The sequence below is a fragment of the Vigna radiata genome, unplaced genomic scaffold (assembly GCF_000741045.1).
Source record: "Vigna radiata var. radiata cultivar VC1973A unplaced genomic scaffold, Vradiata_ver6 scaffold_165, whole genome shotgun sequence".
Lineage (NCBI taxonomy): Eukaryota > Viridiplantae > Streptophyta > Magnoliopsida > Fabales > Fabaceae > Vigna > Vigna radiata.
The window spans coordinates 535,754-551,567 of NW_014542359.1; the positions used below are offsets into that span (position 1 = coordinate 535,754).

Here is a 15,814-nt window from a genome sequence, read left to right on the forward strand (position 1 = left end):
CCAATTATTTAGCCTATGGTACCAGTTGTTTTCCAGCAATTAAAATTCTATTAAATTTGGATCTTTGGCCACGTGGTTCATCATAAATTGTTTGGAAATACGTTCAAAATTTCTTGGAAATGTAAAATAAGGTTGAAATAAAAATTAGGCACTCATAGGGTACCATCATTTTGACAGACTTCCACTCTGTACAAAAACCTCACCTGAAGTACCCAATTATTTAGCCTATGGTACCAGCTGTTTTCCAGCAATTAAAATTCTATTAAATTTGGATCTTTGGCCACGTGGTTCATCATAAATTGTTTGGAAATACGTTCCAAATTTCTTGGAATTGTAAAATAAGGTTGAAATAAAAATTAGGCACTCATAGATTACCATCATTTTTACAGACTTCCACTCTGTACAAAAACCTCACCTGAAGTACCCAATTATTTAGCTTATGGTACCAGTTGTTTTCCAGCAATTAAATTTCTAATAAATAAATATCTTTGGCCACATGGTTCATTACAATATAATAATAATATATATCCATCACAAATTGTTCGGAAATCTCTATTTGATCCAGTAACGACACATTACAATATAACAATAATATAATATAATATTGAAAGCCTTACATGACGATATTCTAAATAAAGTGGTAAAAAAATAATTAACCAAATATAGCAACTTAGTGTTTTTAGTCAATATTTTGTTGTTGCACCTTAAGCTGGAACACTTGGTTACATAGCATGGTTTGAGGGCTTCACAAGTTTCCTTAGTATGTCGTCAATTTTGTTGGCATCAATGGTGTACGATGGAATGAACAGTTTGTACTCAGTTTCTTTCAGATCATGGATATGCGATGGATCCAATTCGAAATCCTGTAACGAAAGGAAGGTAAGGTGGATGAAAAATAGTTTCAACGATGGTCAATTTAAATTTATTTTCCCATCAATGATGGTGAATTTAAAACCCATTAATGGTGAGGCTGCAGCGATTCTGATGATTGTTTACGTGCATAATAAATGTTACGTTGTTGGCATTGTGAATTAGACAAACCTCAATACAACACAATAGTGTGCATTGACACAAAATATGGTTCCTTAATACATTACAAGTACTGTTTATAGTACGCTACAAAACATGACTAATATTAATGGTCACTAATGATTCAAATAGAAACCTAACATAATTTTCATCAAAGGGTCATTCATCTTCGATAGGGGTTGTGGATGCATTATTAGAGGCAGAAGTACAAGCAGAATAAAACAAAAATTCAAAGTCATTAGCCACATAAAAATGTAACTTGAGCTCACCCAGTTCACACATAATGCCCTAAACTCCCTTATCCTTTCACACAGGGGACAAAACCTGAGGAAAAAAGTGAACACTCACCTGGATTAGGGTTTAGGATTCTGCCGTCGAGCAAATGAAACCGCGATTCTTGGTTGATGGAAGACGGCGGACGGATGGTGTCCGGCAACGGCAGTGCGGCGGCGACAGTCTTCCCGGTGAGCACGAGATGGTGGGAGGCGGGTTTGCGAAATGGGTTTGTGAAATGGGGAACGTGGGTTTGCAAAATGGGTACAAAGAAGGGGTCTGTGCAATGCTTATGAAATTCAAATTTCAGAATAAAAGAAACATTTCTCTCTCTGCCACGCGTCAACATCTCAATTAATCTTCAAAAACCTGTAACTTTCTCTCTCTTTGCCACGTGGACGAATGAAATTTTGACACCTGTGACGTGTCTAAATGTTGTTGAAAAGTGTTGTTCATATATCATTTTCCAAATTTATTCAACCGAATGCCTCTTTAAAATTGTATTAATCTCAATTTCACACATTCTCATGCCTCTCACACTTGCTTAGTAAATTGTCTTCTATTTTTAGTAATTTTGACAATACTACTTGTTAAATATTTTTCTTTCTTTGATAGCCATTATTAGAAAATCATAAAATCACTGTTTAATCCTTAAACCTATTTTAAATCAAAATGAAAATTTTAAAACTCGTATAATGACTCGCTACAGCTACACAGTGTCAACATTGATGTTCACTATCTTTTATTAAACCCAAACAACAAATGACACATGCCAACATAGAGCAAAATAAATAATTAAATACTTTTAAAGAATGAAAAATTAAAGATCAAAACCAAAACTTGTTCAATTTAGAGGGAATAAGATGATCCTTAAGTCGTTTATTTGGTAAGGTATATGAGATGCTAGTTTTGTGAAATCCCATAAATCAAATTGAAAGTACAAACCCTCAAGACATTTGTTTCAAGGATGTGTCTTCAATGCAAACACCCAAAATGAGTTTCTCAGGATTCACTTATATTATAGGACTAAATTTCATCATCAAAAGTCTCTAGACAGTTCTAACCAAAATTTATACAAAAGCATCACCAAGAAAACAGGTCTAATCCTAAAAATGTCATTTTTTTTTCTCCAGAGATTTTGCCCCCTGGTCAAATTATTCACAAGAAAAACACCCTACTTCTAGAACATTCTTGTCATACCATACTGAACAGGACCCACCTTTCTATGAGCAGTGGTCCCAGCTGCAGCATTGCTTCCACCATATGTCTTTGGTTGCAACAGGTTTGTCTCTATGACTATTTGATCACCTTGCTCTAACTTGTTAACTCCTGCCCTTGTCATAAAAAAGGGATTTGTATCAATATTAATAGCTATATCTGGTGCCCTCTTGGCATTAATTCCAAATTGTTCTTGATCATGTTGTTTTGCTTGCAAAGGCACAATCTTGTCAGCTTCTGTTGCAGCCCTTTCTTGATTTCCAGTGCTGGATCTCTGATGATAATAGTATGCTGGGGGAACAGGTTGAGTAGGAAGCACAGAACCTCTGATAAACGACCTAGGATCATAAGAATCCTTGACAATGTTATCGTACTCGTATGGAACAACTGGCCCCACAACTTTACCAGGTTTTGCTGAAAAATAAATGAGATCATTAGGCCTTCTTTGTTCATTGTTTCAAAAGAGGGTTTTTTATTTTCTAAAATATGGTAACAAAAGGTGGCTCCTAGAAGATGATACTACATAAAAGCATGAGACAACATTCATCAGTTGTTTCCAAATTTTGGCTTTTATAAAATACTTGTTCGGAAAACAAATTTCAAAACTAAACAAACTTTGGATGAGAAAGTGATTGCTGAATAATGTGAAATTGTTCTGAAACACAAAAAGGTAAGAAGGGAATCAAACATGCCTTTAATTATTAATCAATGATCATGCACGTATACTTAACAGACAACAATGATAACAACCCCATACCTAGTGGAATTCTTGGTGGTCCCTGCATTGACCTAGGCACTAGAATTTTTGTATCTCTGGAATTCCTCTTGCATTCCTCAGCAGTTGGTCGGTTTTTGCAGGCAGCAATGTTTGTTTGATCTTTTGGGTGTATTGTATTAGAATTTGAATGTACAATGGTTGACCTGTCAATAAGTCAAAAGCATGAGAATATGATCAAACATATTATGCTCTCCTTACAAACCAACATGAATCATACAAGTCATAAATAGTCCCTCCTTACCAGCACGTCAATATTTCATTGATCATGAGCAGAATAAAATTAGTGATTTGTATCATATCATAGGACTTTCAGTCTTGTGATTACCATCTTAATATATGCATAATGTAATAAAAAGTAACCACTACAATTGGAATGCATCAAATGTCACAAGAAATCCAATGAGCAGCTGAGTTTATGAATCAGAAACATTACCTTGGAAGAGAAACATGCTTCCTTTCAAGTGGCATAACAGGACCATTTTTACCATTTTCCTCCAGATGAGCAAACTGCTTTCTGAATTGATCAACAGCACTGTAAAAAATTGCAGCAAAAAAGTAAACTCAGATGAAAGCAAAATTCGAAATTGACAATTCTCAAGAGGGCGAAAAAGATAACATGTTATAAACAGTTGAAAATCAATTACGAAAATAAAAACCTTGGATAAAGAAAATTGGTTCTCTCATTTCCATTCATGTAGTCTTTCAATAGCTGAGGGTGATACTCTAGAATCTCACGGAAAATCAGTTCTCGAATTTCTTCCTTTGTGACTCTTCGTCTTTCAAATTCAAATTCCATTTTTGTGATAGGCTGGCAAGATGGCTCCTTCTCAACTTTTGCCAGCCCCTTAAAGTAAGGATCAGCCAATGCCTGAACAGACAAAAGCATTTAAGAAACAGTTATCACAAATGTCAAGATACCACAGTATAGATTGTTATTCACTATGATTCATTATATAATTTATTGTTCACACTATAAATACCACATTTCAATGCACATAACATAACCAACCTCTTCTGCCGTAGGCCGATCTTTTGGATCAAAAGCCAACAATCTTTCCAGTAGACGCAGTGCTAAAGGGTTTGCATTGGGAAACTTTTGAGAAAACGGCACAGGCTGCTTTTTCCTCATGCTAGTTAGGTATCTCCTTGCTTTCTCATTGCGTACCTGCATCCATCACAAAAAATGGTTATAACCGGTTTCGGCAACTTCTGGTGCATCCTAAGCTACACAACTAAAATGGTTCTTACAGAGTTGAAGAAAATATTTACCCGTGATATAGTATCAAGTGAAGGTGTCCCAAGCAGATCTGTCATCAGGTCCAATTGGTGGACTACATTTTTCCCAGGAAAAAGTGGCTTTCCCATTAGTACTTCAGCAAAGATACAACCTATACTCCATATATCAATTGCTGGTGTATACTGCATCAAGATTTACTAAAAAATTAGGCCTATCAAACACACAATAGCTTCACATTGAGTAAATAATTTATCATCAACCACCAAAATGTTAGGTCAATGTATCAACAGACTTCCTCCATATTGCAGTCAATAATGAAGAGTTAGTTTGATGGCAGATAAAAAATAACAGAAAACATATGTAACTTACAGAATGATAACAAAGAACAGATTGTCATTCAATCCTAGGTCATGTGGTTAGTTAATGGATAGAAAAGGAGATAAAAGAATGAATGTTTGATGATGGTATGATAAGTCAACACTCAGTACATACATATACTTTGCCTCTCACTTTTTTAATGTCCACAGAAATCTGGAAAAATTCATACCTTTGAGTAAAATGATCCACATAGCTCTGGAGCTCTATACCACCTTGTAGCAACATAATCCTATAGACATATGCATTAAAATAACAACAAAAAGAAAAATCAGTCTCTTCCCTCCAAAATAACAACAAAAATGAAAACAAGAAAAGCCAAAATAAATTAAAATATATGAACGAAGCAAACGATGCAAATATTTAGAGAAAAATACCGTCCAAAATATAGTTGTTGGCGTGTCACTGAAGGCAACTCTAGCTAACCCAAAATCACAGATTTTAAGCTTACAGTTTGCATTTGCCAGTATATTCTTTGGTTTCAAATCTCGATGATAGACATTTGCTGCATTGTACAAGTTAAGAATCGGATACACAATATTGAAATCAATGCAAGCATACTCATTACGAAGTACACAAATGTTAGAACCTCCCCTTAACGAAGGTCTCACATTTTGACAAGTACTAAAAGTGTACAATTTTAAGATTATTTAAGGGGGAACTGATAATAAAAAAGGAAACAAAAGCAACTGATAAAAATAATTTTGCCCAATTCTGACATCTCCATTGGTGGGAATGCTGAAAAAATATTCAGTTTCAGATACAACATATGAAAGTAGAAGGCACATGTTATAGGCATTAGACACACAATGTGCATTTACATATACAAGTAACGAAGACATAGCAATGTTTACCACTATGAATGTACTTCAATGCTCGAAGTAATTGATAAAGGAAAAACTGATAGTGTTCTTTTGTCAAGTCATCATTGGCTTTGATGACTTGATGAAGATCAGACTCCATGAGCTCAAAAACAACATAGATATCTTTGAAGTCCTTCCATGATGGAGGCAGCATAATGTGTTTTATTTCTACAATATCAGGATGTCGAAGAAGTCTGAGCAGCTTTATCTCACGGAGAATTCGAGCAGCATCAGATATATGCTCGAAGATGTCATGAATCTTCTTAATTGCCACTTTTTCTCCAGTGCGAGTGTCAATGGCTGAACAGACAACACCATAACTACCCTTCCCAATGACTTCTTGAATCCTGAACTGGTTGGCATCACCATATTCAGAGAAAAAGTCCATTTCTGTAGCTTATTCCCCATAGCAAAATCCAGAAAGTTAGAATTCGAAAGTCTGAAAACATTAGCAAATCAAACTAAAGCATCAAAGTAAAAGCAAAAGCTTCAGTATAGATAGAAATTAACATAAAATGCATGTTTTCTTCTTGCAGATAAATTAACAGACACAATTAAAAAAAATTGCTTTAGATTTGGAGAATTCACATTATGGAAATATCATAGCATCAAAAAGAGTTATAATCTCAACAACAGTCAGATTTTATCTCCAGGAAAATGACCATTTTCACACGCATTGGAGTAACACGGGCAAACTAACATACATATATAATATATTAAATACAAAAACATGCATTGCTTCCATCAATATTTTAGTATTGGAACTGGTAATTGGTGGCTCAGGGGGGATTGAACAAGTATTAGGAAAATTATTTTAATAATTAAAAATACACGAAAAATATTAAAAATATATACAATATCATAATTTTTCGATGCTAAAAAGTAAAATAAAACACAAGTTTATAAGTTCTTAACATTTAAAATTACATATAAAAGTCTAAATAAACTATGTTTATCATGTTTAAATTGGCATTTTAATAATATACATCAATATGTATTGATAAAAATAAGTTTATATGTAGACTAAAAAAGAAAACGACATATTTATGCAATTCAAAATAAACTACATATCTCTACTTGTACAAAATCAAATACATATTTGCATTGAAGCAAATCAACGTTTTCTATTTTCTTTCAATTCAACAGGAATGTACACACTGATTCCGCAAGAAGAGCATCAACACATAAAATACACATGCGTTACCAACTCCAAATCCCAACTCTTTATACAATCTATTACACCTAATTAATTATTTAAAATAAATTCAACCCATTCCATAAAAGAAGGAAATGCAAGCATAGAGAAAATAGAATAAACCAGAAACCGAACAAAACAAGAACAAATAGTTGACAAAATCTTATCCGATCAGGAAAAACTTGTAAGCATATAAATAAGTGAATGCCACTTGGTATTGTCACAAAAAGACTCAACTCAACAAGTGTGGAAAGAGAAAACTAAAATATGATAGGGTCAATAAAATAGCAATCTAATTCGTTAAAATGCAAGTCAATTACATCAAACCCTCCGAAAAATTTTGGAAACTAGAAGATCTAGCGGTGCCAGCCAAATCAAGTGTAAGAAATATTCTAGAGTGTGTGTGTGTGTGTGTGTGTGTGAGAGAGAGAGAGAGAGAGAGGGGGGGAACTAAATCATGGATGGGCCCTAATGCTATGTTAACAAATTCTCAGCACACCATTGATTCACCAACACAACCACACAACCATAGACTCATCACACTGAAAATTTGTCTATCTAAGACAACATTCAGATTAAACAAAAGCACACAAATCCATTTTTTTTCCCCAATCCCAATTACACAATTACAAAGCCAATCAACACAAATACACACCACACAATAAAAACTCCACCTTTTTCCGGTGATCTTGCTGCATTTTCCCCTGACACCCAAAAATTCTCCAAAACATACCTATAGAGTGAAGATCAAGCCCAAACTGAACAAAACCAGGTCCCAAATTTACCTCCCTCAAAAAACAAATCTCTCACCCTTTTCCTCACCCACATTTGCCCCACCTACCCCTGCTCATTATCACAAACCCACAACAATACCAGCTTATTCTCTCTTCTCCCAAACCCTTCTTCACCAAACATAGAACCCAATTGAGATCCCACATGCACCTTCCCTTTCCAAAACCACCCTCTAACATACACTCCACCCCACCAGCAAAAGCACTCTCATTTCCACACAAAAATCCACCTTTCAGCTACCCTCAACCAGAAAACCACAATTTGTTTCCCCCCACAAAGCCAAACCAGAAGGACAACAATAGAAAGCAGGTGCCAAGATCGTTGAGTGCATAAGATCTGCGTACACCGACAAAGAGAGAGAAATTTGAAATTTCTTTTAGAACTTTGAGGCTTAAATCTAGTTGATGCCTTTAGTATATCTTATCCATAACGTATATTGAGAGATACGTACCTGAATACACAAAAGTACGCATACGAGTGTGCTATTATTGTTAATTTGTTATATACAAAATAGAGGGTGCTTGTAAATGGGGTGAATGGAGGGAGGGTACTTTAGTAAATTTGTGTGGCATAGGGAAGATTCTCTCACTAATATGAAATTGTTGGTACGTGTCCCTCTGCGACTGACAGGTGGGATGTTGGGCGGACCTATGACACGTGGCGTGTTTCTATTGGTTTTTGTTTGTAGGTGGTGCCACGTGGCGGTACTGAAATGTGGTGGCACTTCCCTTTGCATAAGTCAATCTTCAACTATTTTTCTCATTTACTTATTTGATTTATGTGATATATTCCAACTTGAAGTTGGAAATTCTTACAAGATTATTAAAATAAAGGGTTAAAGAAACTTTGATTTTAGTCCCTTAAAATTAACACCGTTAAAAACTAGCTCACGTGTCTAACGGTGGACTGATACCAATTTTTCTTTTTTTATCCTAGTTTAGTGTTTTTTCCCTTTTCTTCCTGTTGTCTTCCTTTCCTCTTTGCTACCATCTTTGTTTGTTTCACAGCATTTAAAGTAATTCCTACTCGTTGAAACCCTCAACAGAACCATTCCACGCCATAGATCCCAACCCATGACTCAAAGTTCAAGCTTTTTCAAGAGAACAGAAACCCAAATTTGCCTCAGAAACTATGAGAAGTAGATCTGATTCAGCAAAAGACTGAACTTGACTAAAGCTGCATCGATACCAAATAAACCCAAAATCCAATACCAACCAAGCTAAACCAAAAAACTTACTAAAAAAACACAATAATCAAATAAACAACAGGGAGTCAAGCAAGCATTATCACGGTTGCACACAAACAAACACCCATGCTGCAAAACAGAAAACAAAAGTGAACAAACCCTAATCACTTTTTTACATTGAAAATTTGGAGTGAAATGTGGAACTGGCTTAGAATTAAATGTGAAGTGCAGATACGGAGGTCCGAGATCTTCGATTGCGTGACCCGATCCTCCAATTTAGAGTTCAAAAAGGTACCAGCATTTGGCTCCTTTGTCTTTTATGTTCTTCTTTCTCTCTTCTTCTTGTTCTTCCCTTTTTGTGTCTCACTATGGAGGAAATAAGCCTCTTTCTTTTTCTTTCTCTTCTCTGATTTTCTTTCTCCTTTTTTTTTTAAATTTAAGTTTTACGAAAACCCCACAATGAAAAAGATGGTTTTTGCTTTACTCATCCTTCCTTTCAAATCCCATCTACTTTCTCTCTGCACATCGTTCCTCTCTCTCAGTAGAAACAGAGAATGACAATGTTCAGACAAAAACAAGAAAAAAAACAAAAACTTTGTCACATTTGCACTTCGTAAAACGCTAATTAATTAGCAGATGACATTGATTCAACTTAATCCATTTCAAAAAAAAAAAATGGAAAGGGGACATTCTAGCAGTGGGTGTTACGAAGAAAGATTTGACTAGAGATGAGAAGTCGAGGTTTGAGAATGTGATCTTGAGCAAGATCAACTCATAATTGTGAGGGGAAACTGGTTTCTGAAGCAGAAAAAGCTTCAGACTGTTCTTCTACCAAAATCTTGGAAACCACCAAAAAAGTGGCGAAAAGTAACTCAAGCGATGGTTTTGTGGAAGGTTCTGGCTGGAAAAGGAATGAATGTGTTTGAAGTGTTAAGATTTCTTTCAGAGATTAGTAATGAAAAGAAAAAAAAAGTTGATAATTATTTTTGGTATAAAGTGGCAGATGCTTGTGTTGTTTTTCCTCGTCCAAGGTGGTGGCCTGAAGGAGAAGACTTTAACATTATTGACGACGATGAAGATGAAGAAGACTTTGATCCATAAGAATAGCGTGAGGAAAATTGAAAAACTATTATCTCTATGTTATGTTTTGGTTGATCGTAGTTTTTCGTGTGAAAAAGAAAAGGAAGAGAACGAGGGAGAAAAGGGGAAAAACACTGGATCAGTGTAAAAAAAAAAAAGTTAGTGTCAGTCCACCATTAGACACGTAAGTTAGTTTTTAACGCGGTTAACTTTAAAGGACTAAAATCAAAGTTTCTTTAAGATTGAGGACTAAAATGTACCTTACTTTTGAAAGAGAGACTAAAACCAAAATCGCTTGATAGTACAGAGACTAAAAACATATTTAACCCTAAAATAAATTTACTTTAATAGATTTTTCTTCATGAACAGATTAAATTAGTGACTATCTCATTACAATAAATCATAAATATGTTAACAAATGTCCACAATTATGTTAACAAAAATATTCTTTTATTTCCTATATAAAGAAATAATGGTAAAGGTCTTTTCAAATAAAAGAAATTAGCGTAATTGTTTTATAGTTATTAAACAAAATGGGTAAAGGGGAAATTTGAAGAATTTAAATTCGAGTCATCGTTCATTTTGTAGGTAAGTAATTTAACTAATCATTTTTTTTATTTGTATAAACTTGTGTACAATTTTAAAAAGAAAGTATCAAATGAAAGTTGAATATACTTAATGATAAATAATCTTACAAATATTCACATATTTTATTTTTAATATACTAAAAAAATATTAATTTTGGTATAAAAACTTTATTTATGTTAGTTTTATTTAAAATATGTGAATGCTAAATTCATAAAGAAAAACAAAAGTAAAGAACAAAAATTTTATTTAATATTAATTCTCTTTTTAAATTCAAATGTGTATTTAATTTTATTTAATATTTATTCTATGAAACCGATTATTTATTTTATATTCAATATGCTAAAAACTTTAACTGCATTTAATTATATTTTTAATTTTGTGTAAGAGAATTAGTAAAAGTTTGCTTAGGAAGTTTATAATTAATATATTACCATAAACTCTAAACGCTTATGAATTATTCATAATTATAGTCATAGTCAAATTTATTAAATTAAAATAGAATAAAGGGAAGTTATTTTAGTTAAAAAATTATAAAAAAAAGTTAAATATATTTTTACTTCCTTAACTATAACTCAAAATTAAAATTGGTTTCAGCTTAAAATTTTGATTTTGTTTGATTTCTTATTTTAGAAAGTAATGAATTTAAGTGGTAAGTGTCTTTGACGTTGGTTGCGGTGATGACTTCTCTGGCTAAGGATGTTACAACGGTGGACAATGGCAACATGTGGAGGTTCGTTAATAACCAGAGATGGAATGCGGCTTCACCTGAGGACGATAGTTGTGTTGGAGTCGAATATGTTTCCGAACGATGCTGTCTCCAACGACGACCATGTTGTTGGCACTGTTGGGTGCGAAGTGTTAGAAGTTTTACATCGATTAGAGATAAGGTCAAATTATAATATATATATATATATATATATATATATATATATATAAGTGAGGTGCAAATCTCACTTTACAAGCCGGTTTTGTGGGGTTGAGTAAGGCTTAAAACCCATTTCTTAAGATGGTATTAGAGTCATGGTCGGAACCTATCCTAGCGATATTTTTTGTTTCTTGGGCATTTATATTCCATCCGTTGTCAGGCCGCTACTAGACCACCCATTTCTACTATCACGCTCGAGATGTCTATAGCTCGGCGTGAAGAGTGTGTGTTAGAAGTCTCACATCGACTAGAGATAAGGCCAAATTATAATAAATAAGTGAGGTGTAAATCTCACCTTACAAGGCGGTTTTGTGGGGTTGAGTTAGGCTTAAAATCCACTTTCTAATGTGGTATCAGAGCCATGGTTAGAGCTTGTCCTAGCTATATTTCTTGCTTGGGCATTTCTATTCCATCCGTTGTCGGGTCACTATTGGAGCACCCATTTGTACTGTCACGCTCGAGATGTTTATACCTCGGCGTGAAAGGGGTGTGTTGGAAGTCCAATATCGGCTAGAGATAAGGCTAAATTATTATTATTATTATTATTATTATTATATATATATATATATATATATATATATATATATATATATATATAAGTGAGGTGCAAACCTCACCTTACAAGCTGGTTTTGTGGAGTTGAGTTAGATTTAAGAACCACTTTCTAATGTTAGACCCTGTGCAAACTATGCGGAATGAAAAGAATTATGCAGAATGTGTTTAGCAGAGAGGAAGAGAGAAAGCTAAAGGAATGAATGAAATTCTTATTATCAAAGAATGAGTACAGGGACAATATATAAACTAATAGAGACTGAAAGTGAATAAACCGTTATTACAGTTAGCACATTTATATTAATGCCAACACACCCCCTTAATATGAATTTATCAGTTTAATACCAAGCAACTTTCTAAGTTCAATAAATATGGCTAGCTTCAAGGCTTTGGTAAAAACATCAACAACTTGATCATCCGTCCTGTAGTGAACCAACTTCAATCTACCCTTGCTAACTGATCTCGTATGAAATAAAACTTGGTTTCAATGTTTTTGCTCCTACCGTGGAAAACTGGATTTTGGGACAAACTTATAGCTGATTTATTATCAACTGAAAGTTGCACCGGCTTATTGTAATCAATATTCAGTTCATCAAGCATAGCCTCCATCCAAACGCATTGACAAGCAGTCTCAGCAGCTGCAATATACTCTGCTTCACAGGAAGGCAAAGCAACCGCGTTCTGTTTCTTGGAGCACCACGAGACTGCAGCTCCCTTGTATCTGAAGAGATATCCAAATGCGCTTTTCCTATCAACCTTATCACCGCACCAATCAGCATCAAACCAGGCTTCCAGTGTTCTTCTAGAGTTGTAAAGATTCTTTGGAAAAAACAGGCCAAAATCAATAGTTCCCTTTAAGTAACGTAGTATATGTTTGGCAGCAGCAAGATGAGATTGCCTTGTCTCCTACATGAATCTACTCACCAACCTAACCCCATAGCAGATATCGGGTCTGTTGTTACAAATATATCTCAAAGAACCTACCATCTGTTTATACAATGTGGCGTCCGCCCTCTTCTCGTCTGGGTTACATATCAGCTTCAAGTTTGCCATAATCGGTATTGCTGCACTGTTGCAATTCTCCATATTAAACCTTCTCAGCACATTACGAATATATCTTCTCTGACTAAGAAAAGCTCCATCAACTGTCTACACATATTCTAGCCCTAGGAAGTAGCTTAAATTGCTAAGATCGCTCATCTCGAATTCGTCTTTTAACTTCTTCTTAAATTCTTCAATCTCAATCACCGAATCTCCTGTGATGAGAAGATCATCTACATATAGGCATATCAGTAACATACCTTGCCTTTCATCATTTTTCACGTAGGCTCCTAATTCAACTGAGCATTTCTTAAATCCCAATTTGAGTAGCAAAGCGTTGATGTGATTGTTCCAAGCACGAGGTGCCTGTCTTAGACCGTATAAGGCTCTATTCAGTCTGAAAATCTTTTGCTCTTCTCATTTCTTCTCAAAACCTAGAGGTTGCTTCACGTAAACTTCTTCCTCCAAAGGGACATTCAAAAACGCTGACTTGACATCCATTTGGCAGATTTTCCAATTTTTAATGTTGGCAATAGCAAACACCAACCTCACAGTTTCCAGCCGAGATACAGGAGCAAACACATCACTAAAATCGATTCCAGGTTTTTGTAGAAAGCCTTTGGCAACCAATCTGGCTTTGAACTTCGCTATTCCACCATCTGGTTTATGCTTGATTTTAAACACCCATTTAACCTCTATGGGTTGTTTGTGTAGGGTGGCTCTACTAGCTCCCAGGTTCTGTTTTTCTCGATGGCTTTTAGTTCTTCCAACATTGCATCTTTCCACTCCTTTATGTCAACTGCTTGCTCCCAAGTCAGTGCTTCTGCGTTAACCAAGAATGCAAAATGTACAAGATCACCCGAGTCAGTTATATCACTATCTACAAAAACTTCATGGTCTGTGAATATGGTGGATGAAAATCTTGTCCTCTGAGATCTTCTGTTATTGACTCCATGGTCTGCAGGTTCAGTAATAGATGAGCTTCTATCTTCTAGCCAACTCGGGTTACAACCTGCTTCATCTTTAGCTTCAATCTTCTCCCATTCAAATGTTGTTGTCTCATCCACCAACACATCTCGGCTAACAACGACTTGTTTCTTTTCTGCATCATATAGTCTGTAAGCACCTGTTGGGTGATAACCGACTAGTATAAGCGTCTCGCACTTATCATCCAGCTTCTTCCTTCTATCATCCGGCACATGTTTATAGCACACCGATCCAAAAATCTTCAAGTGATGCACGATAGGCTTCACTCCAGACCATGCTTCTTCAGGGGTGCAGTTTGGCAAAGCCTTAGTTGGACTTCTATTAAGAAGATATGCTGCAGTGGAGACGACCTCTCCCCAAAGACAATATGGCAACTTTCTTCCTTTGATCATACACCTAGCCATATCAAGCAACATTCTGTTTCTCCTTCCTGCCAAGCCGTTGTGCTGGGGTGTGTAAGGAGTTACTACCTCATGTAAAATTCCTTTATTATCACAAAACTGCTTCATTTCTCCAAAATTAAATTCACCGCCACCATCAGTTTTGAAAATCTTGATCTGCAGGGTCGATTACCTCTCCACCATTGCACAAAATTTGACAAAATATGAATATACTTCTTTCTTCTCTTTCAACAAATAAATCCAAATCTTCCTAGTCCATTCATCTACAAAGATTAGGAAGTATCTATTACCTCCAAGTGAAGTCACGTCAAAGGGACCGCATACGTCTGAATGAACTACGTCAAGTGGCTGCTTCGCCCTTTTTGGTGTAGATCGCGTGAATTTTCTCCTAGTTTGTTTCCCAATTGCACACCCTTCACAAACCGTGGTTGGGACATCTATCAGAGGTACTCCCAGCACCAATCCTTTGTTGTTCAAATCTCTCAGGCCTCTAAAATTCAGATGACCAAATCTGTAATGCCAAGTCCATCTCTCTTCTTCATCATGCGCCGTTGATAAGCACTATATTGCAGCAGTATTCAAGTTCACTTTGAACGTTCGGTTCTTAGCCAGTGGTGCCTTGATTATGAGACGATTTCTTTTATCAAACACTTCTATCAAATTCTGATGCATGTTCGTTCATCGTGTACCCTTTTTCCAAAAGCTGCCCAAGGCTCAGCAAATTACTTTTCATTGTTGGAACATATAGGACATCATCCATGTAAGCCATTCGTCCATTCTTAGAGGTGATCAACACTCTTCCAACTCCTTCAGCAGTCATAGTACTGTCATCAGTAAACCTCACGTTACTCTTCTTTCTTGGGTCAAGATCTACAAGTCACTCTCTATTTCCAATCATGTGGTTGCTGCATCGGTATCAAGATACCAACACATATCATTATCGGCACAGCCATTATTATCACTTGTCAGCAATGCATGACCAACCTTTTGTAGGATTCGCTGCATGAGCCTCTTCTTCTGTATTTAGCACGTGTTCGACACAATTATTCATTGCATGGCATTCTTTTTCTGCTTGCAACACGTCTTCAACGCTACAGACTTCACCATCTATGCAACGACACCTATCTTCCACTATCTTCGCTTGCAACACGTCATCAACTTTACTGACTTCATTGTTTTTACAGCAACACCTGTCCTTCACTGTTAATTCACAACTGCAGCTTTCTTCAACACCCATCAAGACTACAAGATCAGACTCTGAATCACCATCATCTTGAGCCAAATTTGCTGCTTT

The 15,814-nt window shown here is 35.5% G+C and overlaps 1 protein-coding gene across 7 annotated transcripts; it reads right to left on the minus strand.

The window, feature by feature from the left end:
* Nucleotides 1-2,285: 2,285 nt before the first annotated feature.
* Nucleotides 2,286-8,248, minus strand: LOC106779664 (mitogen-activated protein kinase 20). 7 transcript variants are annotated; one of them, XM_014667829.2, is made up of 10 exons: nucleotides 8,212-8,248; nucleotides 5,765-6,169; nucleotides 5,288-5,415; nucleotides 5,083-5,142; nucleotides 4,568-4,717; nucleotides 4,308-4,463; nucleotides 3,955-4,166; nucleotides 3,732-3,830; nucleotides 3,278-3,441; nucleotides 2,286-2,934 (listed from the first exon to the last, which is right to left on the minus strand). In XM_014667829.2, exons 1-10 carry the CDS (start codon nucleotides 8,231-8,233, stop codon nucleotides 2,483-2,485), a joined length of 1,848 nt encoding a protein of 615 aa, XP_014523315.2. In that variant the 5' UTR covers nucleotides 8,234-8,248; the 3' UTR covers nucleotides 2,286-2,482. The 7 variants fall into 7 exon arrangements, with proteins under 7 accessions (XP_014523315.2, XP_014523312.1, XP_014523314.1 ...); XM_014667826.2 differs by lacking the exon at nucleotides 8,212-8,248 and adding an exon at nucleotides 7,643-8,184; XM_014667828.2 differs by lacking the exon at nucleotides 8,212-8,248 and adding an exon at nucleotides 7,702-8,183 and having other exon boundaries at nucleotides 5,765-6,163.
* Between the last annotated feature and the right edge of the window lie 7,566 nt (nucleotides 8,249-15,814).